The following is a 17,563-nucleotide window of genomic DNA, read 5'->3' on the forward strand; positions in this document are numbered from 1 at the left end:
GTGACTGTTATGACCCTGGACTGGAGCTTTAAGAATTTGGTCCAGGTTTTATTTGTGCTTCTGTCTCTATATAAACACAGAGACACGTTAGTCACAGGCTGTGCAGCCGTCTGGTGGGAACACGCAGCGCACTGGCAGGGCCGGAAAGTGGGGGGGGGGCAATGGCCCCCTGGCCCCAGTGGTTCCGGCGCCTATGGCCATATGTCCTCAGAAATAGATAGAACCATTTGGTCATGTGATCATTTGTGAATAAAATATTTTACTAGATAAGAAAGAAAAAAGAAAAAGAAAAAAAACAAACAAGCAAAAAAACAAAGACAGCATAAAACATCGAGATAATCGAGGTGTTCTGGAGCAAAATGTGCTGCCCAGTGTCAAAAAGCTTGGTCTCAGTCACAGGTCATGGCTTCTCCAACAGGATAATGACCCAAATACACAGCTAAAAACACATAAGAATGAAACACTGGACTATTCTGAAGTGGCCTGTTGAGTACTGATCTAAATCCTATTGAAAAACTGTGGTATGAGTTGAAACATGGAGCCTGGAGAAGGAATCCTTCAAACCTGGGAAAGAAGGAGCAGTTTGCTCATTGCGGAGAGAGTCACAGAAATTGATTGACTGCCTCAAAAGCTTATGCAACAAAATCTTACCATCCTTTTTGTCAAGGCCAGTTTAATTAGTTCTTTTCTTTAATAATTCTTATTTTCATTAGCTGACTTTTAGTTAAAAAATGTTAATTTTGTCAATTTCANTCTTTTCACTTCTGACTGTGGAATCTGAAATTAAGCTTTTAAAGATGTCGTTAGAACAATTCCACAGTCAAATGAGTCACTGACTCAGCTGTTATTTGGGTCATCGGCACTTGGGAGTTGTTCACCTGCAGGCAGACCAGAAGAATTTAACTTCTAAGTAAATAGTCATTTTATTTTATATAAATACGTAAATAAACGTTGACGTAACCTTGCAACTGAAATAACCATGTGTTGTTTGTTAATACAAAACAAATAACTGAAACTGTGACATGTAGTCACCAGAAAATGCTGAGATATTGTGCTCAGGTTTGCATAAACAATTTTTGCATTCATTTTAGAATCATTGTATTTAAAACACATTAACAGCAGAAACTTGAAGGCAACTGTACATGAACTTCTCCTGAAGAGGGGTGAAAATGTTTAAAAGAAAACATTTTTAGTATTTACACTCTTTTGTTAAACAAACCTGACATGAAAATAAAAAAAAAAACTGGAAAATCCATCTTAAAAATCATTGAACTCAATCAGATTTCCTGCCTCTCTGTAGTGAAAATGCATTGAACAGGTTCATCTTTTCAGACATTTGAGTAAGGAATCCCTCTGGCTGTATTGGGCTATTTAGTTTTCATACAGCTGCAGTCTGTGTTTTCCAGACGAATGAAATCTTAAGTCTGTCCTTCCATTCTGTCTTGCATTTCCTGGTTAGAGCCCTCTCATAGGCAAGTTGAATTAAACAAGCTATCCGGGTATGTAACATGCTTCTTCTGTGCTCGCGGAACACATTTTTCAAAGTGGAAAAACACATGCCTATAGAGGCTCCAAGGGTTAAGGCAGCCTTAAATGCTGTGAGCACACTAGGCATTGCCTCCGGGGTGCTGTGGAAGTGATGAAGAACTGTTTTTATTGTCCATTTCCCTTCATCTGGTGGTGTACAGTTCTCTGTGTTTCAGAATGTGTTGACAATCAACAGCAAAGTCAGCTTCATTAATTAGGGTTCCTGTTAGAAGAAGCAGGAGTTTCATTGTTTCAGGGCCCAGGGAGGAGGTACTTTCTGGCTGAAGAGAAGCAAGAGTTTCCATCAATGCGCTGTTTCGCTCTCTGAAACGGTGTGCAGTTTCCCCTTCAACAGCATCAATGCAGCTGTAAAATAGCCATTGTTGTTCTTTAATCTCCTGGTCTGCCTGTGTTCTTGCTCCTGAAGTCTGCTCCACAACATAATCATTCAGGTTTCTGCTAACACAACACTTTCTCTTTCTCTGGTGACTGACATTGTCAGCAGCTTCTGCTCCACCACTCTTACTCCACAACTCCATGAATACTTCTTCAGTGCGCAGGGCCAAAATACACTCTGTGGCACTTTTCACAAGCTGAACAGCTGTTTTGAGATTCATTACTTCTGACTGTAGCATCCTGTTAGGTGGCTCAAGAATTGCCAAAATCTTCTGCACAATTAGAGCATGAAATCTAAAGCCTGGTTTGGACACAGCACTACGCAACCCTGCTGCCTCCATCCTCGTGTCTGCGGGAAATGATGCTGCTTTTTCAACATGATCCAGCACTTCATCAATCTCCTGAAAGGATTTCAGAATAACCTCCACTGTCGCCAGGTGTCCTGTCCAGCGCTGTTCAAGTAAATGCTTTAGTGCATTTCCCTGATATATAGCTGCAACATTTGGCTTTCGTGTGAACTTGTACAGGGCATTGCAGACACTTGAATAGATCTTGAATAGCCCTCTCAGCAGACATGACATGAACTATAACTAAGTGAAGCTCGGGATTAAAGCAGTGAACATATGGGATTTCTCTGCCAAGTTCCTCTTGCAGGAGTGCTTGAACCCCACCCAGTTTTCCTGACATATGTCTGTGTTTTGGTTCTGTTAGGATTTGGGTTTCATTTTGTATGGTTTTGCTTGTCTTGTTTTGGTATTGTTATGTCTGTTTCTTCATTCTCTCCTTACCCTCAGTCTGTTTCTGCTTTTCTGCCACACCCACCTCCATCTGTCATACCATGATTGCCACCACCTGAGCCCATTTACCTGATTACCCTCTGTGTTTTATAACCTGGTCAGTTCTTCTACTTCCCTGCTGGATCATTGATGTTGTTGCCTTGCCTTGCCTTTTCCTTACTTTTTTGGGTCCTTGTTTTGCTGCCACGCCAGCCTTTTGTTTTGTTTCCTTTTATTTAATAAATAAAATTTTCCTTAAAGGATGATTCTGCGTTCTGGGTTCGCCTCTGTCTCCCCGAGCCATGACAGGCTCCATCATAAACGTGGCTGATTATTTTGTCTGTTGTCAGGCCAGCTTTATTTATGTCCGGGTGAAAGTTTTCACATCACCTGCTTCTGCTGTAGCAATTGTCAGTAGTCTCTCTTTTATAGCATAACTGTCATCAACAAAGCGCAGTACAATAGAAAGGTTTTCACACCCTGTTGGATCTCTGGTTCCATCTATTTTAACTGTGTAAAATGAGTTGCCTATTTCCTCAACAATACATTCAGTCACCTGCTGACTCCTGAGTCCTATAAATTCGTTTTGAATCATTTGAAGCATGTGTATCTTGCATTCCTGGGAATGGCAGGGATTATTTTAGCCAACTCTGGGTCTTTTTCAATGGTATACTCAAACAAAGATAAGAATAAACCACAACCAGTCTGTCCCATTGATTCCCATCCTTCAGCGTCCCCTCTAAAAGGCAGATGGTTGATAGCTAGAAAAGTCAGAATGTCAATAATGGAGCTCACATAATATCTGTTGTGGGCCAGCTGCTCTTTGTGCTCCAGGGTTGCGATTTCAGAACTAGTCTCAATGCACATCATTTTCTCTCTCCAAAGGCTCTTACACAATATATGGTCTTTTGAGGAGCCATGTTTGTTGAGTCCTTTATCTTTTTATAAGGCATGTTTCTAATCTCAAAAGCCTATTTTTTAAATGCTAAGTCAGATGATGGTGTTTGAGAAAAAAACTGTCTGCAAGGGAAACAGTATGCTGCATTCATTTTTACTGAGTATTCCAGCCAAGGTCTGTTTTGGTACCACGCAAAAGAAAAACTTTTTTTCCAAAGATATGTTGAACCGGATAATTTTCGAGGCGGACTTGGTTAGGTTTATCCACCCCGAGGACATCTGGATATGAGTGATGCACACTGCTGCCATGCAGTGGTGGAGTGTTTAACACTGCGGGCTGCGACGACAGCTGTATCTGCACGGAGAGAGGAGGAACAGAAGCGCCTGGCGGCACTTGCCTTGCTGGTGACGTGTTAGCATTGTCCCTGCTTGTGCTACCTTTGCTCTTGTTTTTGTTAAGCCAAGTTCTGATGTCCATTTTGGCATATTACCTCATCAAAATGTCTTCTTTACATTCTTCTCCTTCTTCTTGTGCTATTATTAGCAGTTGTAAAACTAGTTTGTCTTCTTTACCGCCTCTAGAAGTCCAGTTTAATCGCCTACAGCACCCTCTGCTGGTTGTCTCGAATCAATACATTGCATAGGTTCAACTTATTTACACGGTGTTGTAATCTGTCCTGGGGGGGAGGGGGCCGGATACCTGAATGGGCGGGCCTGGCCCGGTCAGCCCGCCCTAAGGCGCCAGGTCTGTGTTAGACATGTATTAATGGTTGGAGAATGTTTGAATTGACTATATACTTATCCTGCAGTGAATTAATAATTAGGGTATTTGCTAGTAGTGAAGCCTTTTTGTGAACCCTTCTGGGTGAAGACTATTTACTTTTTATTAGGTATTGTTTAATGCAGACAGAACCCTGAAGGGCCGCAAGTTCCTTTTCACCCGTGGAAATCAGACCAAATTCAACACAATCAAGCCAGGAGACGTGGAATACAAAATATATAATTAGGTACTGACATTTTCGACTCTCAAAACTCTTAAGTTGTGTATTTCAAAAAGAGCAAAATATTCGTAAACAAACAAACGGTATCAGTGTAGATTAATTATAAATCTCTAAAATGCTAAACACAATGATGTTTTCATGGTTAATTAATCATTTATTAATGATTAAATAAGGCTAAATCAGGTGTAGTTATCATAGAGTGCTACAACTTTTATTTTTTTAATGAAAGGGTACAAGGCAGAGACCTTTATTTACTGTATCAGTTTTTTAAAGACAAGCCAATTTGATGACTTGTAAATGAAGTAGCTAACAACTACTAGTCCATACTGATCAATTTGTTTTGCTCATTCTGTCACAGACATTTGATTCATATATTTACAGAAAATTGAACAGAAAACTTCAGAAAATAGCTCTATCTCTGGTGGTCATGAATATAATTATCATTCATCTTCATATTATTTTGTATCGTATCACAAAGAAACTCAGATACCTGGCTTAAGTTTCAATGCAAATGTTCTCACCTAAAATAGCCACCACCTCATCATCTTGGATGACTTCTAGCGATCCTGAAACCACAAAGCAGAGGCTGTCCACACTCTCCCCGGCATGGTAGATGAGGTCACCTGGTGCACTGTGAATGGTCTGGAACTCCATGGCAAGTGCTCGCAGACATCCATCACTGGCCAACCGAAAGGCTGGGTGCTCTTTAAACACCTTCCTGTTGAGATGGACACAGATGTCTGCTCGCATGTCTTTGGGACAAATTTGCAGCACCTGCAGACAAAAATTTAAATGATAGGTCACCCTGAGTCAGAGCAAGGAAGCGTAATACAAACATGTCAACATTACTTATTTGATAAGAGGCATAGACAAAAAGCAAAGTCTGACTACTTAATAGCAACTATGTCATATTCTTGGCTGTTGAGATGTATTGTAACTAGAGAGAGGACTGAAAGAAACAAAGTTGAAGCATCAAGAGAGGAGCACCCCCAAGTGGCTTGCTGCACTACAACTTTTAAGCTTTACTGCTCCTCATAAACAAATGGGACATTTTTTGCGCTTAATAAGATCACTAAACTGTGGTAGCCATCTTGCATTGGGTTGACTCCAAAAGTTAAGCAGTTGTAGATGCACATTCAATTAGTGAGTTTCATTGATATATTTCCAGTGGTTCATGAGATATTTTGCTAACACTACAGACAAACGAACACACACAAGCACGCACAGAGACACATGCAAAAACATTATTGCTGTTTCGCCTTTTTAGAGGGTGATAACACTGGTGCTCAGTAAGCATTGGCTCCAAACTAGCACAAGAACTGGTTCTAAGGCTGTTTGAATCTGGTGTTGACACATGTCCTGTTTTTAGTCCCAAGTTAGGCATTAAACTTATGGCACACTATATGCAGTCAACTCCGAAGGCTCAGATAATTGAAACTAAATGTTAACAAACACTGTATGGAAAGGCAAACCATTTTTTTCTCACTGTCTGACATTTAATCAGACTAAACCTTTCCTGCTTTAGGTCAGTTAGGATTTCTCAAATTATATCTATCTGCTGAATGCCACAATAAGCATTCAGCAGATAAGCAAAACTAGAACTGAAAGCAGTTATCAACTGATCAATGCCCCTTAACAAATGTGCCCCATAATTCCCCCCAATCATCCAAGGACCTGTTGAAGAACTGACTTGTAGAGTTTTTATCTTGATGTCAATTTGTGCCCCCAGGGTCTTAATAGTTTAAAGGCTAGTTTACCATACAAAGTTCCTCCTCCCTAATCTAAGCCAGCTGTTTTCTTTTTTTCAGTGTCAGAAAAATTGTTACTTTTGAGAATGACATATTTAGTAAAAGTGTATCAGTGGAAGAAATACAATTTTTAGTGGGAGTATGCCAGTGAATGTGTTAGGGTTTTTCAATATTACCAGCCTTTGTGTTTATGTGCAAAACATGCCTACGTGTCACACCGGATGTCAGAGATATTAATTGAGCTCATTTGTATCATGTTTACATTTTATCGTGCTTACAGGCGTCAGCAAATCATCTAAGTAGGCCAGTAAATTATCTAAGTAGACCAGCCAATCACCCAAGTAACGTCACTGTACCTCTGATAATCTTTGTATCAGGATTGATAGACAGAATGTTTCACTACATGCTGTAAGTTCTGTTTGTGTGATTAATCTGTGTGGCAGAACCGGTCCTGACCGATTCAGCCCCCACCCATTCCTTGTTTCTAATAAAAAGATGCTGATGCTACAGGACTTCAGAACTCGCTGGAGTTTGACCCAAAAGGTCGTTGCTCGAGTGACTTCTCCTTTTGCAGAAGTATCCTAAAAACAATTTACTCTCTCTCTGTGTGGTTCTTTGTTCAGGTTGGGTAACTTAGAAAACCCCCAACATTTTGGTGCCGTGACCCGGTCTCAACATACCCGTCTGCTGACCGCGGGTACAGACGCACTAAAGTCTGTGCGCTCGGCCAGTGTTCCTGGAAGTGAACCTGAGAGGAAAGCCCTGGGAGTCGTTGTTGCTCACCAGGCCGGTGATTGTAGGTCTGAACCCCGCCCGCCAGCGGCGGATGGACGAGTTCCAGACAGAGTGAATTATCACCGGTGGGGTCAGTAAAGAGTTTTTCTTCTAGAAGTAAGGGTATCCAGGTTGAAAAACCCTTGAGGTCAGCAATCCTCATAAAATAAGGGGACTGCCCGGAAACAGAGTATAAAGGTTGATAAGCTTCTGAGATTGGTAATTCTCAAGAAACATCCTGAACGTTCATTGTATGACTAGCTGCGCCTGGCTGCGAGTGTGTGAGATGAATGACTATAACATTGTATGACTGGCTGGTTTCTTTCTTCCAGTAGAAACTCCACCTGGAGCAGTCATTCTGTGTTTGTCTGTGTCTCCATCCTGTCCTCTAACCCCAGCCGGTTGAAGCAGAAGCTGCTCATCCTGAGCCTGGTTCTGGTTCTGGTTCTGCTGGAGGTTTCTTCCTGTTAAAAGGGAGTTTTTCCTTTCCACTGTTGACAATGTGCTGCTCAGGATCAGAGACTGTGACAAAGTGAAGATTCATCGCAATCTGCTGGCTTCCTTAGAGAGATAACTTTTACTAATTGGCTTTTTATAATGTCTGTGGATGTTTTTGTACAGTGTCCTGAGATGAGTTTTGTTATGACTTGGCACTATATAAAAAAACTGAATTGAACTGAATGGGAAACAGTTTTAAAAAACATATTGACATTGTCCCCACAGAGAACTGAAAGATGTGATACCTTGTCAGTGTCAATGCCTCTGGTCATGGACCAGGTGGATACGATGTAGTCCATTACTCGCTCACTGAGTCCTTTAGGGACCTGGTAGAGTTTGAGAAAGTCTCGCACATTGTTGAGCATCTCGTGATAACGATTGGTGTTGGCATACATCTGCTGGAAGATGGTGGTGACATTACCGAAGATAGTGGCATACAGCAGTGCTGTAAAAAACAAAAAGGATTTCTTTTATTTCCAGTAAAAAACATACATGGATAAAATTGCAAAGTAAAAATACATCTTCAATTTTATATTGCCAGAGTTGTGCTTTATTATTGTGCACCCACTTCAGCAAAACCCAGGTATAGCAAAAAAAAAATAAAATAAAATTGTAACATAAAAAACATTATTAGCATTTCTAGCTTTTCAAGAGTATACTGAATAAAAATTTCAACCAGAATAATTTAAAGACAGTTTGACACTAAAACTGTATGAGAGGTTAAGAAATCTGTTCTGTCTGCCGTAGCAGAGAGACATTCTTTTCCACAAGGACATTTTATACTCCAAGAGAAACCTCACAGTGAATATTGTGAGACACTAACAGAAACACAGCGACCGCATGATGGAAAAATTTATTTTCTTTCATTTCTTGTATTTCTTGTTTCAGACTCCTATTTCTGTTAAGTCATATATCCCTAAAATTCTGAGCAGTGATGACTTCATAAGATTCTTTACAAGAAAAATTTCAATTAGACAAAAGATTCACACCATCCTTCCTACTATTGCCTCTGATTCCCTGTCAGATGAGGCAGCTTTAGAAGTGTCACTAAAACCTGATTTGTGTTTAGACTGTTTTTGTTCTGTTGAGCTTTACAAATTTTCAGAAATAATAACTTCATCAAAATTATCAACATGTCTGCTGGATCGCATTCCAACCAAACTGTTCAATGAGATATATCCCCATTTGGGATCTCCTTAATTTGTCTCTAATGAATGGTTATGTACCACAGAGCTTAAAGGTTGCTGTGATTCAACCTTTACTTAAGAAAACCGATTCTGGCCAATTATAGATCTATATCTAATAACCCATTCGGTAGCACTTTATAATGACTACACCTTATTTAGCTATATTTAATCATTAATAAATGATCAATTAACCTTGAAAACATCATTAAGTAGAGATGATTTATACTTAATACGTACAAAAAATAGCACATTTAATAATACATTTATTAATGCTTTACCTATAAAGGCTAATTGCTTCCAAAACTCTATGTTTATTTATGTTTAATAACTCATAAATTAACTATTCTATATACTGTGTGTATATATATGTAAATAGTCATGGTCATGTAACGCGATGACAGACATCAGACATCAGAAAAAACAGCATCAGGTCTCAGAAAAAGTGCCTCAGAGAGGAGTCTTCTGCAGGCGGCGCTGTTGTCAGAAGTTTTCTTTATTTTTCCAACTTTATTTATCTTCATTGTTACAAACACAAATAAAAAGCAAACTGATATCAGCACACACCCAAACAATATTCCACAAAGAAAATGTGTGTATGACACAATTTCCATGAGAGTAATGCCTGTTGATAAAACTTTGAAAGTTTAGTTCGTAATTTAGTGACATTGAAGCTGCAACTTAGCTAAATATTTTAACCCATTAACATTTTAAATATGTTGTGTGGAATAAAATTCCCTAAAGATTCTGGGATCTCCGAACATGTTTGAACCCATTTGACCTTAAAGGTGTAATTTAAGTGGAAAAATGTAAAGGTTCTAAACCTCCCTTTCCTTTTTACTGATAAAATGTATTTTTTTAGGTGATGTTTGTTTTTTCTTACAGAGTTTGCAAATAAGGAGCTCATTTCTTTACAGAGTTCATCATTGATGTAAAGGGAGAGAGCGGGATAAACAAACCTTCATACACCGTCAGCTTTTGATATCAACACCCTACCAAAAATAGAAAGATCCCTTTGCAGCCACATAATCAAAATGAATTCAGTTTTTTTAATCTTTGTAGATTTATTTGTTGCCTAAGAGTCTTATCTCTTGTAATATGAATTCCTAAGTATTTAACACTTTATATGTATTAAACATATGGCGTTCATCAGTTTCATATAAACATAAAAGTTTGCTTTTGCTGAATTATTTCAAGAGCATTTTCTCTAAGAAACAAGACTGTGTCATCTGCCAGCTGAGACATCTTACCTTCTTTATCAAAAACTGTTAAACCATGAATATTAGGGTTGTGTGAAATTTTAGGAATAACAGCTCAGCAATGATCAAAGATAGAAAACAAGAAATTAGGCAGCCCTGTCTTACAGTCCTTATGGGAAACCTCCCAGACATCCGTGGATGCAGCATAATCGAGCTGTTTATATTGTCATAAAACATTTTAATCATCTTACAAAATGACTCTCTAAAACCTTAGATTTGTAGTGTCTGTAAAATAAAGAAGTACTCAAAAAAGTCAAGGAAAATAATCAAAGCGTCAAAGTTCATAAATTTTGAATAATCAATTAAATTTAACACCAGTCTAATTTTAGCACTAAAGTGATGTTTTGGTATAAATCCACTGTAGTTTTTACTTATTATCTCTCCTAAATTGTTTTTCGGTCGCTTAGAATGAATCTTTAACACGATTTTATAATCAATATTTAAAACTGAAACTGGTCTCCAATTTTCTACTTTTAAAGGATCTTTGTCTGCCTTTGGTATCAGAGTTATTAGACACTGTTTCATGGTTGGCGTCATTTCTTGCTTAATTATACAGTCCTTAAACATTAATAAGAGATAGGGACAGGGCATCTGGGGGGGCTGGGAGGATGGCATTACTGTTGTGTCGTACATGAACGAGTCGTTCAAATATACAAATCTTCTGAGTGACCAAACTGAACCAAATCACTTTATTCACTGATTTGTTCGTTACTTAGTTCAGTTGATTTCAGTGGGAGTGGAACGTCTGCGTTCTGTGACGTAAATCTAAACGACACAGCAGCGTGTGCCGAGCGAGCGGGGCAGGATTTACTCAGTAAACGTACTGATGATTCATGCATGCGCAGAAACAACGCACCCCTGCAGAGATGTGATAGACATCATAAAGAGTAGACCCCACATGGGCTGCAGGGGCGCAGGAAATACGGCCGCCATCTTGGTGGTCATCCTTCTTATTTGGTTAAACCAAAAGAGCAGAAGATGCCTCAACACTGCGCAGCTTATTTCTGTTCAAATCAACAGACTAGTGACGTCAGGGGTCGGGGGATAACTTTTCACAAGTAAGATGAACATATTATATTTTGTATTTTATTTTCTCTTTGTATATGAATCGTACCATTGAACAAACTGCTGATTTGTGCATGCGCAGAAAAAACATACTGCCGCAGAGGAGTGATCTGTTTCTGTTTGAAGGTCTCTCTCTGCATCTTTGAAATATGTTTGTGTGTCTTACAAGCCCATGGGGGCTGGGCACCTTTTATGGTGTATGGCACAAAAGAAATAAACTAAACTATCTAACTAATAAACTGTGTGAACTGAAGGATTCGGTGAACAAATTTCTCCTGGATGTTATGTAAACTTGATGCTCTTCTCCTCCAGGACACCTGGGGCTCTTTCCCAGCTAGGTCCCAAGGCTGGCTGATAAAACTTTCCATCACTATCAGAACTATGGCAGACAGAGGTCTATCTGGAACAGTAATTGTGGGCGTTCCTCCACCATTGCCATCCCTCTCTAGTTTTCTCCCCCCTTTCACTCCCTCCACACACCCCCAACTCCATCCTTCCCTCCTCCTCTTATGTTTAATCTTGCTCCCTCTCACTTTATCTCATTAGCACAGTTGAATTAGCTTAACCTATAACTGAATCAGCATTAGCATAGTTAAATTGGCTGAAACTTTAGTTGAATTAGCTTTAATAAAGTTATAGTTTATCATATTTCATCTTAGTCTGTTCAGCTGAGGTCCTTAAATCGTAGTTTAGTTTATGTTAGTATAATTAAATCTTAGTTTGGTTTCCTCAGTTTACTTTAGTCTGAGTTAGTCAGTTTTATCCTGCCTTTGCTTGTTTAAACTTATTTATATGCTTAGTTTCATGATTTCATCCTCATATTTTAACTTTTTGTTTGTGTCTCGTTTTAGAAATGTTTAGTTTTAACTTTATTTTGTTGTGAATGCTTTCATAATTTCATTTAGATTATCTCTTATATAGATGTTTGCACCAAAATAACAAAAATTGTGTCATAGGGGACAATATAATCCCTAAAAAAATTCTTCATGTAAAAATGGCTTATCGGATCATTATGAAATTTGGCACAATTTGAGGTCAGACCTAAAAGGTAATATAGGAAGAGAAAACTATCCTAACTGCTGTATAAAATTAGAAAATTACATATGCCAACCTATAGGTAGTTTGACTACTGTGGTTTAACTGTCTAGGCCCCACCAGCAAGGTTTTTATGGTCCCCTATTTGTTAAAGGTTACTGATTTTTTTATCACTGATAAGTTGGCTTTGAAAATGTAAGGTTGTTTATGCAAAATTACTTGTTTGTTTTTTTTTATGGCAGAATTTTGTTTTTCACTAGTTAGCTAATTTCATGAAAAAATGGCTAGATATTATTTATTTTGAGATATATATAAACATCAAATTCAAGCCATGGGTCCAGTTTTTCATTCTGAGTAGGTGTCTTGATTTTCATAATTGCCAGCCTTTAGTGGGTGAAAAAGTTTATATCTCAAAAATGACCACACTGATTTAAACCAAATTTTATATACTTGGTTAGAACCACGACCTGGGTTGTTTCCTCAAATATGGTAATGATTGCCAAAAGTGGGCATAGCGTGTGGATGATGATTTACCAAAAGAAAAAAAATCATAAATTTGTCCTACAGACTTAACAGTCAAGGGACGTACTCTTTGATTTATACCCATGTTTTCTGATACTTCTCGCATTTTTGAAATTTTATTTTATTTCTTTGGTAGAGAATTTCTGTAAATGCTAGGAAGTTAGCAACACTTTTTCCAGTCATTATGAAAACTGGCAGATATGTTGTTTGCCTTGGTCATAACTCTAAATTTTTGTTTCAGTGGGTGTAATGTTTTGACATTAATTTTCTTTTATTTTTTTAATGCTATACACCCAATATGATTAACAATTTTTTATTTTTTAATTTTTTACAATTTTTTTTTGAAAAATTGTAACTTAAGGGGCATGGAAAAAAAATAAAATACTGTGCATGTACACAACCCTTTGCCAGTCATTGGTTAATATTTTCAGAATTTTCTGAAAACCTTTTTGGTGATTTTTTGAATTTTAAGGCTCATGCATCCATTTAATTATATTGACCTACAATGGCTGCTCTTTACATTTTTTTCCCCTACATTTTTTCTTGACAGCTACAATTTTCAGTATGCATTCCTAAAATGACCCCAAACATCCTGTATATCTGTGTTTGTTTTTTATGTATGAAAAATATGCTTTCATCTCTCCAACTTAATTTTCTACCGTGTATCTATAGTCGGCTCACAGATTCCAGGAGAGAAACCCAGACATCCCTTTCCCCAGTAACAGTCTACGGCTCCTACATGGCAATGACTGGCTAAGGTGGGTGTGGCCTATGAGCAATGAAATAATGTCATTTTAGTTAAAACATAAAAATATCACTAAAAAAATCAGATGTTTTTCTGCTTGAAATACAATTTTCAGGATGCATTCCTTGAATGACCCCAAACATTCTGTATATAGAAACCTATGCTCTATTTTTAAGGATTTAACTTCTTTTTCAGAAGTTTAGAAAATTACTAAATATTTTTATCACTACAACTACTTTTCAGTCATGACAAAAATCAGCAGGCTTCTTCTACAATTTTGTAAGGGCCTAAACTGTTCCTTTGGATCAGTAAAAGTTCTCACATATTTTAAAATTCTGTATGTTTCTGCTACATAGGCACGATGCCTAATATTTTTTAACTTCCTAGGAGCAAGAGAAAAGTTAGGGTTCTACCAGACAAATCATTGATTTTGTTCAGATTTTTTTTTACACTTTTGATTTAAAAAAAACATTTTTACTGCTAATACTGGCAAACGTGTTAAATTGGGTTTTCTGACCTTTGAACTAGATGTTTTCAATTAGCTTAGAACCTTTCTGCTTCATTAATGTGGAAGTACAAAGTGCCATCCAAACCTTAGCAAAGTTTGACCTGTACAGTCTGCTAAAATGCAACAGTCACATTTTCAAATAAAAAACTGACAGACTTTTTGATTCATTCCTTGGAATAAATGCCTACAAAAAGCAGTAAATGATATTTCTTCCATTAATACATCTTTACTAATCATGCAATTCCAAAAGGGAACACTGGGCAAAGAACAGTAGCTGGCTTTTATATTGGGAAGGACTCACACATTTCACTGTGGCGGGGGTTGTCATGGAGCTTTGGACCCCAATGAAAATTACTTGCAGTTCTACTTAATTATGGCATTGCTGACACTGGCTTGTGTTTTGCTTTAATCTGAATGTTGGAGTTATGCTGCATCATCAGTCAAAAGTTGTGCAGATGGGATTGAATACAACAGAGCCCTTATCTCAACTTATTGCATATGTCTACTTTCTCTAGAAATTAAATCTGGTTTCCATTCAAACACTCGCATGCAAACAAGTTAACCTTTAGTGAAATTGTTCCTTTTTTTCCAGTTTAACTTTGCTTATTCAAACTTTCTCAATGCAAATAAAAAAAACTACAAAAATAACATGGCTCCAGGGAAAAACTGGTGAAATTTCTGGAATATGCTTTAAACAATCTATCTTCAAAATACTAAACAAATCATAAAACTAAAGATTATATATATATATATATATATATATATATATATATATATATATATATATTATTTTTTTTTTTTTTTTTGCAATTCTGCCAAATCATTAAATAACAAAAAATGATATAGACTCACATCCAATCATCATCATGGCCACAGCAAAAATTTTCTCTCCATCTGTGTTTGGTGCAATGTTTCCAAAGCCAATGCTGGTCAGGCTGGTCATGGTGAAGTACAGAGAGGTGATGTAGACAGAGTCTTTGCTGGGCCCACCCTCCCAACGGCTCGAACCTGAGATGTTGAATCTATATGGTGTTCCCACTGTTTCTCCCAACAGGTACAACCAGCTGTCCAATCTCACATTGTTTGTATCCTCGTCAATCACCTCATAGTCTCCAATACTGTACCAGATACAGGCCAGCCAGTGGGCTGCTAGGCCAAACACACACACCAGTAAAACCAGGACAGCAGCGCCATATTCGATGTAGTGGTCCAGCTTCCTGGCAACTCGACCCAAACGCAGCAGACGCACCACCTTTAGTGAGCTGAAGAGGCTGCTGATTCCCTGGGAAAAAAAGGTGTGAGAAAAACAATGATCACTTTCTCAGACTAAGTCTTTTTAGACGACATAAAAACTTGGATGACTTCTAATTTTCTTTTCCTGAATTCTGAAAAAAAGGGTCATAGTTTTCGACCCTGAAAATCTCAGAGACTCAGTATCCAACCCTGTAATCACTTTTGATGACTTTACCTTTTCTTCTACAGCTAGAGTTAGGAACCTTGGTATTACTTTTTCCCAAGACTTTTTAAAAAATTCATACAATAAACAAGTGTCATATCTGCCTTTTTCATCTTAGAAACAAATCCAAAATTGGGAGCTTCTTTTCACAAAGTTATGCTGAAAAAACTGGTTCGTGCATTTGGTGACACGTAGGCTTGATTATTGCAATACCACTTGAACTGAGTCCCCAAATGACTCCAATAAAACCCTCCACTTGGTTCAGAATACAGCGGCAAGAGTTCTGACAGGACAGTAAAAAAGGAACCATCATTACACAAGGTGCCAATAAAGCTTAGAATTCATTTTATTCTTTTTATTATAATCAAAGCCCGATAAAGCCTGGCACCATCTTATTTAAAATAACTCCTTTTCCCCTTATCATCCAATATGAGCTCTCCGCTCTCAGCATTCAGGTTTACTTGTTCTAAGAATCTCTAAAACAAGACAGAGAAGCAGAGCCTTTCATTTTCAGGCCTCTCTGATTTGGAATCAGCTGCCTCACTTTCTTTTTAAAACTAAACTCAAAACTTACCTCTTTAGAAAAACTTGCCCTTGATCAGTATTTTATTCATTTTAATATTCCTGTGCCCTCCATGAGTCACTACCTTAAAATGGTGGAGGAGTTTATGTGCCTGAATGATCTTGGGAGCTGTCAGATACAATTGCCCCTAGTAGGGTCTCCCAAGGCAGATAGGTCTTAGGTGACAGGCCAACATTTGTATGGATAGGAAATAGCAAGGAACTCAATGTCCTTTGCTATTACCGAGGCCTCACCCTGGAGCCAGGCCTGGCAAGCACCTGGTGATCGTGCATCTACCCATGGGGCCAAGTAGGGTTCATGCCAAATGAGCTACATAGGTTCAGCTTGTGGGCCCACCACCTTGCAGGACTCAATCATTACCATTCTGTTGGGGGACTTCAATGCCCATGTGGCTAACGACAGTGAAAGAAAGAAAGAAAGATCCACTGATTGTCACACCTGAGTGTGTGAAATTTGTTCTACGCATTTGACCCATCCCCTGAGGGAGCGGTGAGCAGCAGCGGTGCCACGCTCGGGAATCATTTGGTGATCTACAGTCTTTGGTATGACCTGGCCGGGGATTGAATCCACGACCTCCCAGTTTCAGGGCAGACACTCTACCACTAGGCCACTGAGCTACACCTTCTCAGTGTAACCTGGAGGGGCGTGTTTGTGAGGAATAGCCTCTATAATCTGAACCCGAGTGGTGTTCAGTTATTGGACTTTCTGTGCTAGTCAGATTTTGTCAATAAGAAACACAATGTTCAAACATAAGGGTGTCCATAAGTGCACATGGTGCCATGACACCCATGTCAATGACAGACTTTGTAGTTGTGTCATCTGATCTGCAGCTGTATGTTTTGGACACAGGTGAATAGAGAAGCAGAGCTGTCAACTGATCACCACTTGGAGGTAAGTTGGATCAGATAGTGGTGGAAAATGCTGGACAGGCCCGGTAGACCCAAACATGTAGTGAAGGTTTGCTGGGAATGCGTGGCAGAAGAAGTCATCAGAAAGATCTTTAACTCACACCTTCAGCAGAGCTTTAACTACATCCCAGCTGAGGTGGGAAACATTAAGTCTGAGTGGGCCATGTTCCATGCCGCTATTGTTAAGGCAGCTGCCCTGAACTGTCACCACAAGGTCGTTGGTACCTCAGGTGAGGGAGGCCATCAAGCTGAAAGTGTCTGATCAGCCCTTGCTAGCTGGTACAACTGCAGAAGCACCTAGGGGTACCAGTGGGCCAAGAATACTGCAGACATTGTTGCTGATGAGGAAAAGACTGTATGAGTTCAATGAGGCCTTGGTTAGAGACTTTCAACTGGCTCCGAGAAGATTCTGGCAAACCGACTGAGGTGGGGGAAGCAGCATTTCACCAACACTGTGTATAGTAAAGATGGGGTGTTGCTGACCCTTAAACAGTGTTGGTGTCAGACGGTGGAAGGAACACTTTGAGGACCTTCTCAATCTCACCAACATGTCTTTCATGAATGAAGCTGAGTCTAGGGACTTTAAAGCAGGTCTGTCCATAACTGGGGCCAAGGTCTCTAATGTAGTTTAAAAGCTCTGTGTCAGCAGTACTCTAGGGGTAGATGAGATCTGCCCTGAGT

The 17,563-nt window shown here is 38.8% G+C and overlaps 1 protein-coding gene across 1 annotated transcript in view; it reads right to left on the bottom strand.

The window, feature by feature from the left end:
- The window catches only part of LOC108250220 (potassium voltage-gated channel subfamily H member 1), a 119,400-nt gene that overhangs the window by 16,833 nt on the left and 85,004 nt on the right, over positions 1-17,563 (bottom strand). Inside the window, exons 7-9 of the mRNA XM_037976295.1 lie at positions 14,788-15,217; positions 7,863-8,062; positions 5,119-5,371 (exon numbers count right to left, since the gene is read on the bottom strand). Coding sequence (XP_037832223.1) covers positions 5,119-5,371; positions 7,863-8,062; positions 14,788-15,217 — 883 coding nt within the window. The remainder of the gene's footprint in view (positions 1-5,118; positions 5,372-7,862; positions 8,063-14,787; positions 15,218-17,563) is intronic.

Source organism: Kryptolebias marmoratus, linkage group LG6, assembly GCF_001649575.2.
Source record: "Kryptolebias marmoratus isolate JLee-2015 linkage group LG6, ASM164957v2, whole genome shotgun sequence".
NCBI classification, from domain to species: domain Eukaryota; kingdom Metazoa; phylum Chordata; class Actinopteri; order Cyprinodontiformes; family Rivulidae; genus Kryptolebias; species Kryptolebias marmoratus.